The sequence below is a fragment of the Meriones unguiculatus genome, chromosome 6, assembly GCF_030254825.1.
Source record: "Meriones unguiculatus strain TT.TT164.6M chromosome 6, Bangor_MerUng_6.1, whole genome shotgun sequence".
Classification (NCBI taxonomy): domain Eukaryota; kingdom Metazoa; phylum Chordata; class Mammalia; order Rodentia; family Muridae; genus Meriones; species Meriones unguiculatus.
The window spans coordinates 2,458,130-2,479,968 of record NC_083354.1 but is presented as its reverse complement, the minus strand read 5'-3'; the positions used below and the strand labels follow the sequence as shown (position 1 = coordinate 2,479,968).

At 43.2% G+C, this 21,839-nt stretch overlaps 1 protein-coding gene across 15 annotated transcripts in view; it reads right to left on the bottom strand.

The window, feature by feature from the left end:
• Positions 1-14,015, bottom strand: part of Snap91 (synaptosome associated protein 91) — a 111,862-nt gene extending 97,847 nt beyond the window's left edge. For 13 of the 15 annotated variants that reach the window (XM_021639671.2, XM_060384650.1, XM_060384647.1 and 10 more), the window contains exons 1-2: positions 13,646-13,784; positions 12,823-12,982 (exon numbers count right to left, since the gene is read on the bottom strand). In XM_021639671.2, coding sequence (XP_021495346.1) covers positions 12,823-12,952 — 130 coding nt within the window. In that variant the 5' untranslated portion in view covers positions 12,953-12,982; positions 13,646-13,784. Of the gene's footprint in view, positions 1-12,822; positions 12,983-13,486; positions 13,511-13,645; positions 13,785-13,876 lie in introns of those variants that run through there. The other 2 variants (XM_060384645.1, XM_060384646.1) reach the window with 2 other exon arrangements.
• Between the last annotated feature and the right edge of the window lie 7,824 nt (positions 14,016-21,839).

Here is a 21,839-nt window from a genome sequence, read left to right as displayed (position 1 = left end):
CTGACTATAAATGCTAGGCATCTTTGCAAATTCAGTGAGTAATGTATCTTACACATTTAGCATAAAAAAAATTGCCTAGATTAGGGGTGCCACCTTGGTTTCAGCTTACATGTCAACCATGATTAAGAGTGAAAATCCAAATCATTGTATACATGTAAAGTCTGAGGCCAAACCAAATTACACAACGAAGAACACTAACATCAACCAGTCATGTGTGCTAAGGACAGGCAACTAGTATCTGCCCAGTAGTCATCCATTTCCAGAATCATCTACCCTCTGAAAAGTACTCACATCAGCCAGTTCACTGTACATCTGAAGAACTGTCAGGGTGAGGGCAGTGAGAACTCCAGAGATACCACAGACATGAGAGAAGTATTTCCAGTTCCTTTTCTATGGACATGGTAGGCTCAATGTCCTATACTCACAATCCATTTATTCTCTTGCACTCACAGCTAAGCACTACCCTCTAACTTTGCTGAGGCCACTGGCTGAGTTCTTGGCAATGAAACACATAGGGATAGTACCTATGTCTAGTCCCTTCTCTTAGACTATTCCCTTTTCTGTTTTCTTTGCTAGCTGGATTTCAGTGGAGGACTCTAGACAAGAGACTGAAATGTGCCATCCAAAGCAGACTGCAACAGGATCAAGAAGGAAAATTTGCATCTGGCCCTTAGCTCTTGGGACTGATCCCAAGAAGGTAGTTCTAGCTGAGCTTGATAATCATGGTGTGTTAGTTACATTTTGTCAACTTAACACAAGCTGAGGACATCTGGGAAGAGGGATCCTCAGATGAGAAAACTGTCTCCGTAAGACTGACCTGTAGGCAAGTCCTGATAAAAGAGCGATGTGGGAGGACCCAGCCTATTGTGGGTAGGGCCACTCTTGGGCAGGGAGACTTGGGTTGTATAAAAAGCCAAGTTGAGCTACCCATGAGGAGCAAACCAGGATGCAGCATTCCTCCATGGCTTCTGCTTCCTGGTTTCAGCCTTGAGCTCCTGCCCTGACTTTTCTTCATGATGGACTATAAGAGGTTAAGATGAAATAAACCCTTTCATCTCCAGATTGCTTTTGGTCATGGTATTTGTCACAGCAACAGAAAGTAAACTAGAACACAGAGTGTCGTGCCATGGACATGGAGCGACTTGAGATAAGAAATCAATTGTTCTCTACAATTTTTGCCAAACTCTAACTAGAGGAAGAAAGCTATGTAAGGCTGCAATGATCCCAAAGCACACGTCCAGACTCACTGAGGAAGGTAGTCTGCAAGAATGATACTTGATTCAAGATTTTATGTGGAAAAATAGACAGAAACAGGAGGTGGGAGGGAAATCCTAAATAAGCATCATGCTCCATCCATGCCTTTCCTCACACTGGCTGTAAGGATCAAAACGGTCCTCCTGTTGCCCAAACTAGTTTGATCTATATTCCTGTAACACAGAAACAAGACAGCCATCATTGACAGGGATACAAAGTAGAAAATACAAGTTCTTCAATCCACAGATAACACGCTTGCATGTAGTCTTCTAGAAATACCTTATCAGTGGCACATGCATACATTAGAAATTCATGTTTTAATTTCCATGACAAATATACCTTAAATTCTTGTTTTCTGAGGATTTTCAGTATGTTTTTGAAGACATTACTGATTTCAATAAAGTACTAAGGAATACATAATGCTGTAAAAAAACATCCATGAATGCTTCATTTTTTTTCTATTTTTTAAAGATAAAACCTATAGAAGTCCAATTACTAGGTCAAAGGGTTTTCAAGGGTTTCAACTGATACTGACAATGTCCTCCCAAATATTTAGATTGATTTCTATTTCCACCCACAGAGCACTCAGCTCATGCTCTTTTTTTTTTTCCACTTGAGCAATCAAGGCTGAGCTGAAGTGAAGAGACACTTCTCTCAATGCACACCACTAGGTTGTACAACTGTGAGTACAACTTACATATCAAATCAACAGCTCAATGAGGTATGTGTGTGAGAGGCAGAGGGAGAAAGACAGAGATCTCCTTGTACCATAATGGCACAGATATACTAAGATATACACAAATATACTGTACCCTATAAAATCACAACATACTATGAAAAAGATAGATAAAAATTAAAAGCCTCGTTTGGAAAAGGGTGATAACAAGCAAGCATATCCGGAGCAGCAGGGTGATACAAAGGTTAAATAGCTGGCTGAGCCTACCCACTACTGAAGCTTCAAAGTAGGCCACCGTGGACCCTTCCCTAGGCACACCCGTGCTCATACAAGGGCTGAAGGAACAGAAACACTGCACGTCAACACATTTAAGGAAGAGGTCATAAAAACATGAACACTGTGAAACCTTGATGGGGTAAGGGAAACAGAACACAACAAAACTACATTAAGCCATAGTCTATTGAATTACCTAGCTAGAGCTAGAACAGCTGCCAGCTGCAGGCTCTGATACTAACCAGGGTAATCACGGGTTGCAGCTGAGGTTCTCTGGCATCAATCTAACAATCAGAATGAAGCCAGCAAAGCAGGGACACGCCGCAGCAGTTGCTCGAGACCAGTAGCGAGAACTACCAATATCAACACACAGAGAATGTGTGATTTTTGCCTCCGGGATTTCACTTTCTTAACTGTAAAAACCAGGAGTCTGGAGGTGGCTAAGATTCTCTCTCTCTCCAACCCCCAGGCGAAGGTGCATCAGCTCAGAGGACAGGTTGTACACATCTAACCTCTTACACTGCCAGCCTTCCAGCAGCTGTCAGCTTCAACTTCCTCAGGCCTGCCTTCTCCACGTGAGAGGCTCTCCAGTGAGTGGTGGCAAGCAGCCTTGTCTACACCTCACCCACATGAGTTCCTTTGATCCTTCACGTCTGGCCTTAAACACCATCAGTGCACTGCACCTCCACTGTGGTCTTTCTTTCCCTGCTAAACCTTAATGCCTTTTGATTCACTGGTAATTAGTTCTTTCACTTTCTGTCTCCCCTACTATGCTGCCAGCTCTCCGGATGCCAAGGGCTATATGTTATTCTCCATGGAATCCCTGCCTCCTAGAACAATTCCTGGCATTTGGTAAATATTTATTAAATGAATAAATAATGATACTGTGCTACATAAGCATTCAAAGCCTCAAGACTGAAAGTAACTTCCAATTTCTCCAACTAGGTCATTGAAAACCAAATAAACAGGCTGACATTTATCGCTCTCTTTGCAAAGGTAAAAAGAATACTATTTTAAGTTAAATTTGTCTACTTTTCCTCATTGATTTTATAAGCCTAAGCCACGCTTATCTTTCTTATCTTTCTTCTTCTTTTTTCTTTCCTTTTCTTTTCCTTTTGCAGTGCTGGTGAGCAAATCCAGCAACAAATACATGTCAGCCATGGATGCATGTCAGCCACAGATACATGCAAGTCATGGATACATGCCAGGTACATGCTTCATTGCCATCTTCCAGTGACTGTCATCATTTTAGTGAAGAATATTATTAAATACAGAATAGTATACTTTTAGTAAACCGAGAGTTGGTGGCCACTTTGAAATTATGTTTTTAATTTTTTGAATTTTTCAACCCATGTACAAAATATCAATTAGTGAATTATAAAATATTCATGGAAGAGTAACGGTCCTCAACCATAGCTCACTGAAAACAAAGAAAATGAAAGTACAATTACACAGAATGCTGAAAATTTTTCTGTAATATTAATTCCTGATTATTGAACATCTAACCATGAGAGAAATACACCAAAGGAAGTACATACACTTCAAATGCACTGCCAAAAGATTATAACCATAATTAAGAGTTAATGCTTTTCCAGTTTACAAATCCTGCCATTATATGCTTCTTGTCAGTTATAATTTCACCCAACCATTTTCTTTGAAGTACTGGTTTTTGGTTCTTTGAGACAGAGTCTCTCTATGGAGCTCACAGCAGCCTCCTTGAATTCATTATCCTCCTACCTTTGCCTCCAGAACACTTGGATTATGGCATGCCCATGCCCAACTGTCAAAATGTAATTTTACCATATCCCAAGAATGTAAATGTAAAGAGGCTAACAAGGACTATGCATTAATTGTTTACATTAAGCAATTCAATGCTCTTTTAACTGATTTTCTGAAGTATTCTGGTTTTGATTGACTTTATAGTCTTTTAACTAATAGAATTCAACTCCTTGTTCTTCTGAGAGTTATCAGGTAAAAGCAAGATCTTTATAAAGCAAGTGTACGGAAAAAGGCCTAAAGTTGGGAAGAATGAAGTATGAGATAAAAGAAAGTCATATTTATCTTCCCGATATTTAAATTCCCAAACCAGTCTCACCCTGTGTTTGGTGTCAGAGTTACTTCAAGGAAGCTCTAACCTAAGCACTGGGAGAAACCCACACAGAAGCCCACTACAGTTCTGATACACGCAGGGAGCCATCTAAACCCTGAGCAGTCATCCCCAGGACGAGTGTTTGAAACAAGATTTTAAAATACACAAACAACATGTGCATAAGACTAAAAGTAATCCATGTATGGTGAGTTGAGTGAATTAAAACACAGTTCAAGAGTGAACCTCGGGGGAGGGGAACGGAGTGAGAACAAGCGGAAAGCCGGTGGGCCCCATTCCTAGGACACTGGTGGACTGTCAGCAAAAGACATTCTTCCACCCACTTGGCTTCCTTATAAGATAAGGAAAGCAACCCCCAGTCTCAAAACAGAGAGGTTTAAGAAATCTGTAAGACAGAGTAACAGTGTAACTGTAACACTGAAGTGTAGGAAAGCATGTGCTAAACCGCTATGACTTACAGGTGCCACAGTTTAACCGCCTCACGGCCAACACGTGACCAGTCTTCTGGGACTGAGGAACAAAGGGCCCCACGCAAAGTGCCCAGGTTCTGGTGCTTTACCCTTAGTAAAAACAGCACCCGCCAAAGAAGGCCTCTTAGCAAAGGGAAACCATTAAAGTTCCACATTAAGCCTACAGTCAAAGTGGACGAAAGAGAACCCTCTGGGCATGTGTAACCACGGCTTTCTCCTTTCTCAAGCTTGTCATTGAAATGTACGCTACAACGCAGCACACCAATATCTCAGGCCCTAAAGGCCAAATAGCTCCAATTTCATAACTTTTCACATTCAGCAAAGGCCTACAACACACTGCATACTAACACTCAGGTATAATCTTGGAAAACAGTGTTATAATAACAATATTTCGATAGCTGAACGTACATACTTCAGGGTATACGGTATAAAGACTATAAGGTTAATTTCTACCACCAAAGAGTTACAAAAGCAATTTTAGTTTTCTGAGCTTTTTTAATTTTTAGGTGTAGGTGAAAATTGTGAACCCAGACCTTCATCAGATGGGATGGCAGAAATCAATCCAGAATGCGACACTTGTGGGACTTTCATGAAGCCCAAATTCTATCTACCTAACACCAGGTTCCCTGAGAGTCTCACTGATGGAGACCTAGACAGCATGATCCCAGATGCTAAAACTATAAAATATCTGACAAAACTCCATGAGTGAGGGTCAGGCTCAGGCTAAACTCGAAGCAGAGCCTCATGTAACAGACCCATGTAAAATAGAGGCTAAAACTAATTTGACTAAAGGAAGAAAGCTGGGTGTGGTGATGCATGCCTTTAATCCCAGAGCTCAGGGAGGCGGAGGCAGGCAAATTGCTGTGAGTCCCAGGTCAGCCTGGTCTACAAAGTGAGTCCAGGACAACCAAGGCTACACAGAAAAATCCTGTCTCAAAGAAAGCCAATGGATCCAAAAAGATGAGTAAGGAACATGTGCTATCCCCAAATGAACAGATCTGAAAAACTTAAAAAAAAAATAAAGTTATAACTGAGGGTATATAAAAGCAGTAAGACACAGCTAAAGAGAGAATAAATCAACTAGGTAACATACAGAAAGCAAAGCGTGCTGAACAGCAAAGTACTGGAGCTATGAAAGGTATGTTTAGACAGGCAAGGAAGTGTAACATACATACTTGAGTGTCAGAGAAAGAAAAAGAATGGGTGTAGGCAACAATCAATGACAATTCAAAGTCTGAGAATTTCTAGAATTGGTGAGAGATGCTAATTCTCAGTTCAGGAAACCTAATGCAGCCCAAATCGGGCAGACAGTAGGGAAGCCACATACCAACATATGCTATAGAAGGTCATGACAAATAAGATTTTTTAAAGCAGCCATAAACAGGTGATTATCTAAAAGCAGGTGGATAAAGGAATTCTTATGAACAACAATGGAAGCCAAATGAGTGAAATATTTGCACACGGAAATGGTCATCCTAGAATTAAGACTAGCTTTCAAAACCATAAAGGAAATAAAGGGTTTTTTGTTTGTTTGTTTGTTTTTTAAGACCAAAACATAATTCTCTAGAGGGCAGCCTACTGAAGAAACTTCAGAAGGTTACAGTTCAAGAAAACCCTGGAAATAAAGGAATGGTGAGCAAAGCAGTCTAGACAAGGTGGTGATGACCAAACCTACAGTGTCTTTACCACCTACAATAGCTAATGAGGTTAAAACTGCAGTAGCACTAACCCCTGGACAATAATAGCACACAACTCACAAGTCTTAAAAGTTACCTAAATTTCTTTTATTACAAAAAAAACACTACCAACCAACTTCGAAGTCTAACTACTAAATTAAGGATAGTCCAGGAAAGACTAAACAATAGAATATAGAGCTTCCAAACTGCAGAAAGAGGAAAGTTAGAACTGACAGAAAAGGAAGGAGCTAAAACAAGCATAGAGAAGTGACAGCAGTTAAACAGTGGTGAGAGCGGCAGTCATGGTTCCTGTGCTAATGGCCAGCAGCAGTAGAGGTGGATAAACAAACACACTCTCTCCAGCTGTCCCCAGGCTTCCAATAGAAGCCTCAGCACCAAGACCTCAGCACTGATGGTACTAGGACCTTACTACGACTGCATATTTGTGTGTCAGAGATCCCTCTCAGATTATAAGCTTGGTCAGCTGAGTGAACAATGATGGGCACCCAACTGGAATTCCAATAGGTCAAGCCCGAATTCAAGACAAAGCCGAGGGACATCCCAAGAGGGTGACACATGGCGTGTGCTCTCTTTGTGATCACTATTTCAAAGAGAGTTGGCAGTAGAAAATAAAGCGTGGCCGACAGGCTGGGCTGCTGGAAGAATCCATAGCGTCCTGAGACAATGCACGGTGGTTTCCTGGTTTCGTTGGCTCAAATGAAGATGCTTGAGAACAGATAGAATGTGAGTTTAACGATACTGATGACAGGGAGAATGACTCCCATTTAAATGAGGACACTTACAATTTAAATAAAAGTGCTTACCAAAGGAGAACAGTCAAGTGATCGGACCAAAAGGCAAAACAACACAGCAGGTGAGGAATTTGTCCGTCTCTCCAGGGTTAGAGATAGCACATTACACAACCTTTTCTAACGCAGGTCCACCTTAACCGTGTGTAAAAAAGAAACTTTATTACGCAAGGGAGAGGTGTCCGCACACGCATAGGACAGCAGGACAACAAAGAGCAGGCTTAAAGGGTGCACTTTCACCCTCCGGCCCCAAGGCAGAGTCCACTTTTACAGGTCAGAGTATAACCGACACCAGGGCAGAAGAGTTCCCAAGTGACCACCCACATTACACAAACTCCTCAAAGAAAGCACAACACAAGTAAACAGGTTTCTAGACAAAGAAAAAGGAATTTACAAGAGAAAAGAAATAAGAGTAAATATTTTAAAGGCAAAAAGTGTGGCTTTCCAAATGAGTTAAATCCACTATGATTATATTTGAAGACTGTCCAAACATGCTGGCTCAGGGGCTGAGTCACCAAAATACAGCTCTGTAGTGGAGGCAACGGTGGCCTTCAAGGAACAGGGTCCTGTGTCACCTCTGACCTTCCTTACTAAGTTGCAGAAACCAAGATAAGCCCTGAAGAACACCCTAGCCTATCCGCAGCCCACGTGGGAGAGGGAAGTGAGATTTTAAAGGATCTCTGTGGAAAGCTAAAAGAAAGATACAATAACCTTTATACAGAAAAAAACACAGAGAAGTATTTATCAGCCATTACGTGAATGTTAAAATGACTGCAGCAATGTGCTAAAATTCCAGATTTTATTATAAAAGTGCTACATGTCAATACTGCAAGTAAAATATATTATATGGTCTTCCATTTTCAAGTCACTAGAAAAGTATATATGAATCAGTTTTTTGTTTTTTTTTTTTTAGATTAGGAATATAGCTTTGTGATTCAGGATGTGCTAAGCATCTATGAGACTCTAGGTCCGACCTTTAGAACTAACAACAAGAATTTTAAAAATCATTAAAAACAAACCAAACCAAACCAAAACAAAACCTTCCTATCCCAATCAGCCTGTTCCATGATTTTTACTCCATTTCTAAAAAACACACTCCTTCCTATTACCCAAAACTTTTTAATTCTTTACAACTAAATTTATTTTAAAGCTTGGAAATCAAAGTATGACACACTGAAACTAACCAGACCCAAAGTCTCCACATCTCAGTGAATTATAGCTAATGTTCTTTGTAACTCCTCTGCAAAGAATCTCCTCTCCTAGCAGCCTTCTTGGTCTCTTTTCTCCCCTCCTGGAATGCTAAGAACAGTGCAGCCCATTAGGATTTGTGATACACATGGTTGTCAGATTAAAGGATTTTCAGATACGTAGTTTCCCTATCTCTTATCCACTGTCCAAAAAGTGATATAGTATGTTTTAAAACATCTTCACAATAGGACTAGGTCTTCTGACAAAATCTAGAAGGCAGAATACACCTGGATATAGGATATAATAGAGTGTGTCCTGACAATGCCAAGTAGTTAAGTCAAAATAACTCATCAAAGGGAAATATCCCACAGCCAGTTCCTATACTCACACTGAGAGTTACACACTGTATTCAGTACCTTTCATATATGATCCTGCCTAATTTAACTCAGCAATCTTCACATCTTTCAGTATGTAAAAGAACACATTTGCTACAAATACAGTATCCATTGTAATAGTGCAGGTTACACTATTCTTTTCTTCTTTTGAGTTTTAGTCTTTTGAGACAGGGTCTGATGTACACCTCCCCCCTTGGCCTTGCTATGTAGTCCAGGATGACCTTGAAGTGTTCCTCCTGCTTCTACCTCCTAATGCTGCAAATACAATGTACCACCACACCTGGCTCAGACTGCACTTCTCTAAGCCAAAATATATTTTAGATATACTAAGCATGTAAATATATAGTAACGTAAGTTAGTAACACTAGTTTTGGAGTTTAAGGGGAAAAGAGAATGATTAATAAAACTCTAGTATCTTTTAAACAGATTCAGGACTTGAATGACTTGCTTCTTATGTAGGATGAACTCATTATAAAAAATCTTCAAGAATAATAAGTGAAAGAAAAATTAGATTGCTGGTAGGCAAATGGGCTTTCCATTAGCTTTGGCTTAATATTACTAGTGACACACTGCGTTTGAACTGTGATTATTTTAGTCCAGGTACTTTGGCACATACAGAAATCATCCATCAGCACCAACCATGCAAATGAATCTTACACCAGGGATATGATGCATTCTGAACTCCCCTGCAGATGTTACTCTGGACCAACTGTATTTTTTATTAAACCTAAGCGCAGTACTTGGTTAAATATTCAGTGCATACTAGGTTTTTGGTTTTGTTTTTTTTACTTGATTATTTAACTATGGTTTGTTTTTAGGCTAACCACAAGACAGAGGAGGAAAAGCCACTGCCATGTAACACACGTAAGCAAACAGCTGAACAGCTCTTCTGTCTTGGGCATTCTATATGCTACCAAATACACACAAGAAGCTACACAGGAAGTAAGGTGAGGCTGCATATGTGAGCCAAGAAAACTAGTTATGCCCAGAAAACTGGTTAAGTCTTTAACCTCAATGTGCAGATGGGACAGTATCATTACCGGACAGCAGGGACTAGAGTGACAGTTTTTTATGACAAGCTAAAATATACAATAAAATATAATCTTTATTTAGATTACTAAAATTTACAGTATCTTTAACACTTAATACACAGCTACTGACTATGTGGATGGTTTTGTGGATTGGTTTCTCCCTTCAAGAAATCTATTTTTGGAAAACAGAAAATCTGGGCTAGGACTATAACAGGGTGGTAGAGTGCTAGCCTAGCATGCACAAGGCTCTGGGTTCAAGAACTAGTGCTATACATAAACAAAAACAACAACGACAAAAAAAAAACACGGAAAAACCCAAGCTACTGACCTTCTCTACCAGCACATTTTCCCCATGTGAGAGTTTTCCCCCAAATGTTGATGACTCATCTCTTCAAACATGCAAATCATCTATTAAATAATATTACATAAATCACCATAATCAGCAATAATAATTTTTGGTTATCTTAATCCAAAAATATTAGTTTTAAGTCAGTATTCTGATAGTGAATATTTATTTCATGAAGATTCTGAGGCCAACCAATTAATCCAATATTTTAGAAAAATCACATAATCTAAACTCTACTCATTATTTCCCAACTGAAACTCCAAACTAAAAAGGTGCAAACCAAATCAAACTAAAAATACATTTTTTTTATTTTTCCTTCAAACTGCCAGGTGCTCTTCTTCCTAATCAACAGTTAACGCTGTTAACTAAAGCAACTACTATTTGGATGGTTCCATGTCTACAGACAAACTTAGGTAATGTATTCTCCTCTCTTGAAAACAAGATTAATGCACTTTTACAACTGGCATGTTACTTTACTACCGAGAGAGTCTGCTGCTTTTTAAAGGAGTTTCATGGAGGATTCCGAGCATATAACACAACCTAAACAAGCACAGTCTTCAGAGGTCAGATCTTGTTAAGGTTTTAAAGTGACAGAATTAAGAATTTTTCAAGTAGAGAGACTACAATGTGTGAGTTGTGAGCAAGGAAGGTGTTTTGGAGATGAGACGAGTTAGGCCACATCTGCTTCTCCCTTTCACAACAGAGCATGTCTCTAACCAGAGATGGAGGTTAAATGTGGTGGTTAAAAGGAATGCGCATTTTGTCACCCCAGCTGAAAAGCTCAGCACAAGAACGCATAACACACAATTATTCAAATAATTCAAAGTCAGTTCCTATTTCAGCTTATTTCTTTTAACATGGAATCTTCTACCATGATCCATATCCTCTGAAGTACCCTACTTACTAACACAGGATGGGGTACTCGAAATACCCTACTTTCAAACCCTTGAAGAGATGTTTCCAGATCTATAAGGATAATGGTAACTAATTATATTCGGGAAACCCAGTCTTTTTCTGAATGACATCTACCTGAAATGATCAAATCCGAGAATGCTCTCTGACATTCATTGACTTACTGATCTATTATGGAAGAAGCAAATATATATAACCAGTTTTTGTCATGAGCATTTTCTAGGTTGACCACTGAATTGTGAGTCAGCCTTCCAGAGTTGGGGAAACTCATGGAAAGATGGCTAAATGATTCAGGGTGCTGCAGCAAAATGAGCTGGTCATGAATTCGTAATTTGTAATCCTGTTGGGTGTCCTGGCCCTGGTAACCTCTCTTACCTGGTACTCTCAATGCGTAACACATGATACTGTAATCAATAAATTTCGTTAAACATTCCCTCAGGAAAGAAATAATAATGTCTTTCCCTCAGATAAACTTCTAGACAGGAAAGTCTTCAATGCTTTGTGACAGCTCTGTCAAAGCCCAGTTGCTAGCTCCCTCAAGCTTTGCTCACGCAAAGGACAGGGCTGGAGCTGACTGTAATGGTGGGGATGCCATTTTCTCAGCAACACAAGAGACAGAAGAAGAACTGAAGTAAGAAAAAAAAAAAGCAGCAACAAAATAAAACCAACAAACAAAAAATGAGGCCAAGGGAGTGAAATGGAATATGAGCATAGGCAAAAGTGTTGTCTCTCATGCCAACACTGACATTTCGCAACAAATACCATCAAAGGGCAGAAAGACTCTGAGCAGGTCAGACAGATTGAGAGAAAATGCAGACTACTGTTTGTGGTAGCCTTAGGAGATACCTCACAGCAGGTGAAAGTCATTTCTAAGTATCACTTCCCCCTCCAGAAGCAAAAGGTTTACTATGCAAACTGCACGGAAAACTTCAGAAATACATAGATCCACACCAGAATAAAGCTCTCTCCATGTGAAAATATCACATATTAAACGTTTTCACCTAAAAAAAATGTACTATCTCTAATGAGAAAGTACATCCATTTTGTGACCTGAACAGTTATCCCACTCAGCATTTTCTGAGAACAGGACAAAGGAAGTGTGCCAAGATGTTCAGAATGAAATCACCATTATCTGTGAAGTGGGATCTGCTCATTCAAGAGCGTGGATGTATTTCGGTTCAGTTCGGTGTAGTGACATATGACACACACACTCCCCCACGCTCACACACAAATCCTCAGTAGCAGCACGGGGAAAAGGCAGGGTTTTACAATTCTCCAAAATGCACTTAAGAAATTACAGTGACAAGTGTGGCCATCCATGAATCTCCCCACCCCCACTCCCTCCATTCTGACCATGTTCAACCCCTCGTTTCCCTTAACCTAACAGAGGGTGGAGGAAAAAAAAATGATTAAAAGAACCTAGCCCAAATGTACATTTATATTTGTGTGTCTGTCTGTCTGCCTGTCTGTGTTTCCTCCTCTAAGATCTTGGAGGTCATTAGAAGGAAAAAATGGCTTGATAGACAAGGTTTCCGGGCCTACGCAAAGGGACATCTCCATGGCCAGAGACTGGAGAGACAGTTCCCGAGGCTTCAAGCAGTTATTACCGACAGCCAAGGCCATGACGCCGCCTTTTGAGGCCCCTATGCCATGCGCACGTCCCACTTATATAAAAGGATGCTTACAGTCCAGGTGCTTCTTCTTGGGGCCCATCACCTCATGAGTAGTGGCTTTGCAGACCGCTCTCGCCACAGCAGAGCCAGTCACGCTGTACTGCGCGGCGGCGATCCTATCCGTGAGCGTTTGGCCCGACATCTTCACCGGCCGCGTCTACCACCTCCTCTTCTGCAGGAAATAAGAGGAGACAGTCCCGCTTTCACCCGCACCGCCCGGGCTGGAGCGCCCCGGCCCTTGCCTGCTCCTGCCGCACGGCGGCTCTCTCCTCTGCCGACCCCGCCCTGGCACCACCTCTGGGGACCAGCGACGCGCCAAGCCCCGCTGGTCCATCGCGGTCCAGGGCTGTCAGCCGCCCCCCCAAGGTAGTCCCTGCATCGTGCCACTATCCAGTTTCCCCACACCTGAAGCGGCCGCCACCTCCCGGCCTCGCCCCCTGTCAATCAGCACTACCCGGGCAACCCTACCCCACCGTGAGGGACCAGAGCGCGTCCGGACTCATCCGGACGCCGCGCCCAGAAGCGCGCACCTTCCGCTGCCGGGAGCCGCAGCGTGTGCCTAAAGCAGCCCCGCAGGGCCGCGGCCACCTCCCTTCTGTCCTGGGGGTGCGGCGGCATCAGCGACTCGCCCTTCATCCCCGAGAGCAGGGCCGCCAAGAACCGCGCCGCGCCTCACCCTTCTCCGCCTAGAGCTCGGAGGGCCGGCCAGCCCGGGCTCCTCCCGGCCGCTAGCTGTCACCCGGCCGCCTCTGCCCTTCTCCGCGACCTGGGATTATCCCTCGGATCCCCGGGCCCCGCAGCAGGGGAGGGCACCCGCGCGGCCCAGCGTACTCACCCCGCCCCAGGAACACCGCAGCGCGGACGCCGCGCGGGGTTGCTGGCTGCAGCCGCGCGCGCAGCCCCGGACTCCCCGGGCCACGATGCCTGCAAGCCCCGGCCCGGCCCCTGCCTCAGCTCCAGCGATGCCCGCGGTCCCCGCGCCGGTCCCCGCCCGCCGCCCGCCGCCTCCGCCAGCGCCGCCGCGTCTCTCTAGCGCTCGGCGCTGCGTCCCCATCCCCGCCCCCACCTCGGCTGGAGCGCCCGCGACGAGTCAGGTGACGGCAGCCGACGAACCCGGGCCGGCCCTCTGCGGAACGCCGGCGGGGCCCCCTCCCCGCCGCTCCGGCTCGCCGGCCCCCGAGGCGCCGCGGCGGCTTCAAACACGAGGAGGGCCGCGCGCGAGCATCCCCGGCCGGCGGCGGCGGTGGAGGTGGAGGATCTGGGGATGGGGAGGGGAGGGACGGCAGGGGCGCCGCCGCTCCGCAGCTCGCCTTCTCGCGCGCGCCCGCCCGCCGCGTCCCCCTCCGCGCGCGCGCCGCGTCTCCGTGCGGACCTGGAGCGCGCGCGCGCGCCGCGCACACCTGCGGGGCAGCTGCGGGCTGCTCCCGGATCGCCGCGGGCGTGGGCCTGGAGAGAGGGAGGGCCGTGAAGGCCGGGGCCAGGGCGGAGGCGAGCGCTGCCAGCGGAACCCGGCCCCTTCTCTCCACCAGCACGTCTGTGGCCGACGGAGGCCGGGGCCCAGATGGGCAGGGCCATCCGAAATGTTAGATTCTGTGGCCACGCGACCCGTTACCTATGTGCCCTCAGCTTCTTTCGGCTGCCCAACTTGTCTCCCCTTGTTACAACAAGGGGGGCAGAGTAATTCTAGCTGCTTTAGTCTTAAAGCGATACTGAGGTATGAGGTAGAGACACATAGCAGAATCGCAGATTAAGCCCGACTGTGCTTGCGCCCATAAAATGTAATTTCTGCCATTTAAATATGTTGGAACGTCTTATGTCGTTTGAATGTCGAGCGTTCCTTGCATGGGGTTGGAATCGGTTAACGATTTCGTGAGTTGACATTTGCAAAGGTCATTATCTTAACTCTTCTTTTAAATTCTCGTAGTTAGGGTCAGAATTCCCCTTAACATGTTTCCCGTCTTTATACAGGTGACCTCTGGTCAGCCCCCAAGGACATATATACCTACTAAGATACATCAGGGTTCTGCCTTGTCGTGCATTTTCACTTGGATCTGTGTTCAATAGGCAGTCATGACTTCCTGACAGCTGGAGCTGATCCCAGCAGCAATGAGAAGCCCTGTGACTAATGAAAGCCCGAGACCACTACTATGAAGTTCCATATACTATTATGACTACATGACCCCACAGTCCTGGGCTAGGTATTTAGCCAACAGACAGAAATAAGAACACATTTTTATCTTTAAACTTTTACTCAAAATTTGTAGCAGCTCTATCTAATAGCCCCAAACTGGAAGAAACCAGGCTACTAGTAAACAGCTAGAGAAAATATGGTAATCCATACAACAGAATACTACTTGACAATAACGAGACAGAAACGAGCGGTGTGGATGAATCTCAAATAATGCTTTATGAGAGTGGCCCAACCATCAGAAACTTTATTTACTATTTTGATCAGTTTAGGTAACAGACTAAAAACTGCATAATTGCAAGACAAAAGTATACAACAGGTGCCAAGGGTCAGGAGGGGACTGACTTCAGAGGGCCAGAAAGAGACAATTTAGGGTGATGGAAAAGTTTTATATCACGACTAAGGTGGTCATTACCCAATAGAATGAATCTGAACACTTTGGTAAAATTTACTGCATGTAAATGATAGCTCAGGCCATCTGCTATGGAAAGAGCTGGGGTCGTCACACTGGTACTAGCTGAGGTAGACGTCCTAGTATGGACATTAACGGGAAGAAAGCGTCACATCGCATAACCGTGAAACTCATCAACGATCAGCGCCACTTGTTTAACACGCTAGGGACAGGACGGGCAAACAGGGCGGTGCAACAGGAAGCCCAGAATGACAGCTGGGTTCGGCAGTTTCTCCTTTACAATTGCTACGGTAAGTAGACAGCAAACTATTGATGGTACGCATGATTCAAAAGTAGCCCCAACTCACTCTAATTCTTGTATAATATAAAGTACTTTACTACCCAGCAGTGGTGGAATGTGTTTTTTTAAAGGTAGAATACTTTCCACGATAGACAATGTTCAACGCTATAAAGCAGGTTCAGTGCATTCAGGAGTTACAATCCTGCAAATTGTGGGGTTTTCTCCCACAGGAGAGTCAAAAATCATTAGCAGATACAAATCTGAAAAAAAAATCACTAAATTAAATAGCATTCTCAAAGTACCCATGGATTTAATGTTCTCATAAAGAAACATTTAAAATTACTTTGAACTAAATGGTGATAAAAATAAATGCAATGTATCAAAATGTGTTGTCTGTAGAAACAGCACTGACTACAAGAAAGTGTATAATATTAAAATGCTTATATTATCGACGCAGCTGGACATGATGGAGGGTGAAAAGTCAGAGCTCACTTCTGGGTTTGAAAACCTACCCAAACCCACCAATTCCTGACCATGAAAACCCACCAATACCTGCGCTTGCCTCAAACTCAGAACTTGAACTCCCACCAATCCCCACCCTGGAAATCTCCACCCTGGAAAATTCCACCCTAGATAAACCTTCTCATTTCCCTGTTGCTTCTAGCCCTGTAAAGCATTCAAATATATAAGCCTTTCCTAATAAATCTCTTATGTGAGGATTTTTGTTCGGTATGAGTCTGTGCTATCCTTTGGCTTCTGACTGCCAGGATACCTTCCCCCTCAGAGCTGCGACAGTTCATTGGTGAAGCCTTTGCCCTCACAGCTGTAACACTTACACATGGTGGCATATGCCTGTAATCCCAGTAACTGAAGCAGGAGGATTGCAACAAATTTGAAGCCAGCTATTTTGAAAATATCAGGCCAGCTAGACCTATGTAGCAAGACCCTGTCTAAACTAAGCAAACAAGTAACAAACAAAAATAAAAAGGAAAAAAAAAACTATTAACCACCAATCTTAAGGAAAAAATAAATTTATCTTGTATGACAAAACTTTTATTCACCCCAGATATGAAACCCATGACATTCCGAAGAACAGATACCACCAAAGTTCAACTTATTGGATTAGCTCAGTCGATGGAGCATGAGACTCTTAATCTCGGGGTTCCAGCTTCATGTTGGGAGCCAGTTGTACCCAAGCTTTTTGGCCACCTTTTTGAGTTCCCACATCTACAACCCTTCTCCACCCTAGTCTCTTTCAGTCTCCTAACACCAAGTAGTTGAGAAGGAAGGTTAGAGGGGAACAAGGTTGTAGACTCCTTTAAGCTACTTCCTGCTGAATAGGTGTATCGTGATGCTTGGAACAAGTCTAATCAGAGTTATCTCCAACCAGCAAACAGCAATCCAGCAATAACACAAGCAACAACAGAAACCAGCAGCAGCAAGGGGAGCAGCAGCCACCCCGTGCTCTCACATTTACACCCTCTCAAGGTTCTCCAGAATTCCAAAGTAAACTATCTGCAGCTGGCAAAAATCGCATCCCTCCGAGAGCACAAGACAAGTCATAGTTAGCAGCCATCGAGAATCTGAAGCGGCCCCATATCCTACACCTGGATTTAAAACAAAAACAGTTACATAACATAACTGGGTTTTAAAAGAAACTTAAATTCTCACAGGGGGTTACTGTAGTAGTTTAAATAAGAATAGCCCTCACAGGCTCCTGTATTTGAATGCTTAGTCATCAGTGAGTGGCACCACTTGAAAATGATTAGAGGGCCCTGTTGGAGGAAGGGCTTTGAGGTTTCAAAAGCCCACTCCAGGCCCACTCTTTATGTCTGGGCTTTTCCCTCTTTCTCACTCTGTGTGTCCTTCTCTGTCTTCCACCCTCCCCGCTCTGCCCGTGATCAGGACGTAGTTCTCAACTCCACTTCAGAGTCTGCCTGTATGCTGCCGTGCTGCCTGCCACGACGATAATGGACTAAACCTCTGAAACTGTAAGCCAGCCCCCCAATTAAATGCTTTCTCTTATAATGGTTGCCTTGGTCATGCTGTCTCTTCATAGCAATAGCACACTGGCTAAGACAGTTACTTATACGAATATGGATGAGAACTTACTTACAGGAGCAGAAATGATTCAAATACAATTGTATCATCAAGGGCAGGATGGGTAACAGGTTACAAGAGCTGAGACAATGCCCCTCTCCCTGCCAGGATGGATGTTATACAACAGTTCAACAGAGCAGAAGGAAGCAAATAATATTTAAAAATCAGTCTGTGTGTTTGAAAAGAAAATGAATGAGGGAGAGAAGCACTGGGAAAAGAGAAGAAAAGGGGATGGGTCAGGGCTAGCTACCTTCTCCTTGTTAGGAGTTGTAGCTTTTGTCTCCAAATTGGATTGAAACATTCCCCCCTAGGCCAGGTGGGAGGCTCTTAAAGACTTGAGAAGTAAAAGAAAGTTCTAAGTTTCTGGAACTAAGAAATCTCACAAAGCTCAGGAAGTTCCTGAAATTTACAAGAACCCCAAGGTTATTGAAACAAGAACAATTGCCGGCAGAACTCTGAACAAGTGGTGCAGTGCAGCTTCAGTGATGCACAATATGTGAGTGGGAGGATGGTCTTTTCAGAGATGCATGTGCTTTGAGTCACAGTAGCTATTGTCAATACTACTACAAATAATCCAATAAACTCATTGGTTCAGTAAACTGGATTTCAGTGGAATAATTTCTTTGGTCTGTCATTAGTGCCTTATCTGGGGTGAATACATGTTTACTGAAGTCACCGTGAGAAGTGTCACACAATAGGAATAAAAGGGAGATAGATGCTATGAACATTAAAAGGATAACAAAGTGCTACAAGAAGTATTACGCTAGATAGTTAGGGAACTTATGAAAAATACTGGTTCTCAAACAGTCCAGTGGTGGTATGCAATCTTATGTGTCATCGAGAGGTTTTGAACAAGTAACTTGTTTGCGATAATGACTAAGATAATGCCATGAGTTGAATGATTTATCTTTCAAAAATATATTAGCATGGTTTCAAGGTCAGTCTTAAAGTTACAGCCCTGAGAGGACAGGCTTCCCTAATGGAAGTGTTACAGCTCTGAGGGGGAAGCTTTCCCCAAAGCTAGTGTTACAGCTCTGAAGGAAAAGCTATCCTGGCAGTCTAGAGCCAGGGAATACCACAAAGACACACCTCACAACAAACATCACACAAGAGATTTATTGGGAGAAACACAAACGGATGGTTGCCTCTGCTCAGGTGAGAAGTAACAGAGAACTGAGAAGGAGGCAGGCTTATAAAGGTTTCTTGGGAGAGAAGTTTTCCAGGGTAGAGATTTCCAGGGTGGGGATTGCTGGGATTTCAAGCCAAACCTAGGGATTGCTGGGATTTGGGGCTCAGGGGTATGTTGGTTTTCAATATCAGGGACTGGTGAAGTTTTGAACTCAAGGATTTGGGGGTTTGGGTAGGTTTTCAAACCCAGAATTGGGCTTGGACCTTTTGCCCTATGAAAGGAAAAGTATTGGCTCGGGACCCTCAAGACCAAGTTCTCAGCACAAAGGAGATGTATTTGGCCCAGAGGGACAGAGGGAAGGGAACAAGAGACAAACACAGGAGACAGGATGAGGGAGAAGGGGAAAGGAGCAAGAGAGACTGAGGGAGGGGTATTTATCCAGGAAGACAAAGGACTGTCTCTGGATAGAGAGGAGGCAGCCCATAAGTAAACAGTGGTTTATAAAGGTAAAAGAGGAAATCCCATAGCATTATGAAGCATTTAGTTTTAGTTGGTTATATTAAATAGGTGAGCCAAAGGGGGTTTTGATAGCTGGACCTTGGTAGACAGCCTCACCCTACAAGCCATATACCAGTGTAAAGTTATATACTGTGCTCAAGGAAGTATGAGAAGGGGCTCTAGCCAGCCCAAGCATAGCAAACATGCCTCTGGCAGACCTTGCCCTCTCCCTATAATCCCTGCCTTGCTAAAAGCTTTTAGCTCATGTTCTTAAAGCTAGCCACAAAGGTTTATTCCCCTATTTGGCCACTTCCTTTCAAGGTCCAGTTATCAATGTATTAAAGTTCAGTAATCAAAAGCCCCCCCTTTTATTAAAGTCATTTAAGTTTGTATTTATATAGTTCTTCCATAGTATCTTCAAAACTTTGGTTTATGTTGGCACTAAATCTGGAGTCCATCTATGACTCTTTGTTCCAAGCAGGGCTCCAATTTTATTTTATTTATTTTTTTAAATTTTATTTTATTTTATTAATTACACTTTATTCACTTTGTATCCCCCTGTAAGCCCCTCCCTCCTCCCCTCCCGATTCCACCCTCCCTCCCCCTTCTTCACATATGCCCCTCTCCAAGTCCACTGATAGGGGAGGTTCTCCTCTCCTTCCTTCTGATCTTAGTCTATCACATCACATCAGGAGTGGCTGCATTGTCATCTTCTGTGGCCTGGTAAGGCTGCTTCCCCCTCAGGGGGAGATGATCAAAGAGAAGGCCTATCAGATTGTATCAGAGGCAGTCCCTCTTCCCATTACTATGTAACACACTTAGACACTAAACTGCCATGGACTACATCTGTGCAGGAGTTCTAGGTTCATCTGTGCAGGGGTTCTAGGTTATCTCCATGCCTGGTACTTGGTTGGAGCATGAGTCTCTGGGAAGACCCCTGTGTTCAAATGTTCTGGTTCTGTTGCTCTCCTTGTGGAGTTCCTGTCCTCTCCAGATCTTACTGTTTCCCACTTCTTACATAAGATTCCAACACTCTGCCTAACAGTTGGCCATAAGTCTCAGCGTCTGCTTTGATAGTCTGCAGGGCAGAGTCTTTCAGAGGCCCTCTGTGGCAGGTTCCTAGGTTGTTTCCTGTTTTCTTCTTCTTCTGATGTCCATTCTCTTTGCCTTTCAGGATGGGGATTGAGAGTTTTAGTCAGGGTTCTCTCTCTTGATTAGTTTCTTTAGATGTACAGATTTCAGTCGGTTTATCCTATGTTGTATGTCTATATGAGTGAGTATATACTGTGTGTCTTGCTGCTTCTGGGACAGCTTACTCAGGACAATCCTTTCCAGGTCCCACCATTTACCTGCAAATTTCATGATTTCCTAATCTTCATTGCTGAGTAATACTCCATTGTATAGATGTACCACAATTTCTGCATCCATTCTTCAGTTGAGGGGCATCTGGGCTGTTTCCAGCTTCTGGCTATTACAAATAAAGCTGCTAAGCCCTCTTTTGACTACCCTAATAAACATGTACACCTCATCCTAACCTGAGGTTTTCCCTTTTTCCTTTACAAACTGTCATTTTCCTACAGGCCATCTCTGTCCACTGTCTCTTCTCTATCCAGAGGCAGTCCTTTGTCCTTTTCCCCTCCCCTTGTTCCTTTCTTCTTCTCCCTAGTCCTCTGTCTCTTGTCTTTGTCTCTTATTCCCTGACCTTTGTCCATTTGGGGCAAATAAATCTCCTTTGTGCTGAAAACTTGGTCTTGGGGTGCCTTGTGCCAAAGTCAAAATCCTTTCAAGATGTATAGCCATAGGCTGCCTTCAGGTGCAAAGCAGGATCCGGCACCCACAAATCAGATGCCTGCTGTAGGTATCGACAGAAAATGTCTGAAAATCCATCAGGTAGAGCAGTATCAGATACAAATTAATAAATCGTGTAATGGGTGGGATCAACATTTGAAATAAAGGTTGTTCAGGGTAGTCACATAGAGCTTTTAAAACAGTATCATATTTCTAGTAGCAAATATTAGGAAATTTCAGACTCTCACGCTGAGAAATCCAGTCATGAATGTTTTCTACTAAAGAATAAAGAAAATTAACTAAAACAAAGAAATGAATTGAGGGAAAAAAGGTCTGTGTTTGTGTGAAGGCACATTCTAGAAATATTCAATAAATTTTAAGCAAGAATGAGAATATATTTGATATTTTTACAAATTAAAGATCACTGGGTGTTTCTTGCTGGTTATAAAAGAGGGTAAATAGAACAGACACCCTAATTTTAATGTGTATATATATATGAATGTTTTTGGAGGAAATAGATAATCCAAGTATACTACTATACAGATCATCTTTCAGTCTCTGACTTAATACAACTTCTTTTTTGAGTACCAAATTAACTCCTGGAAATATAAACCAAAAATAATTGTGAAAGAAG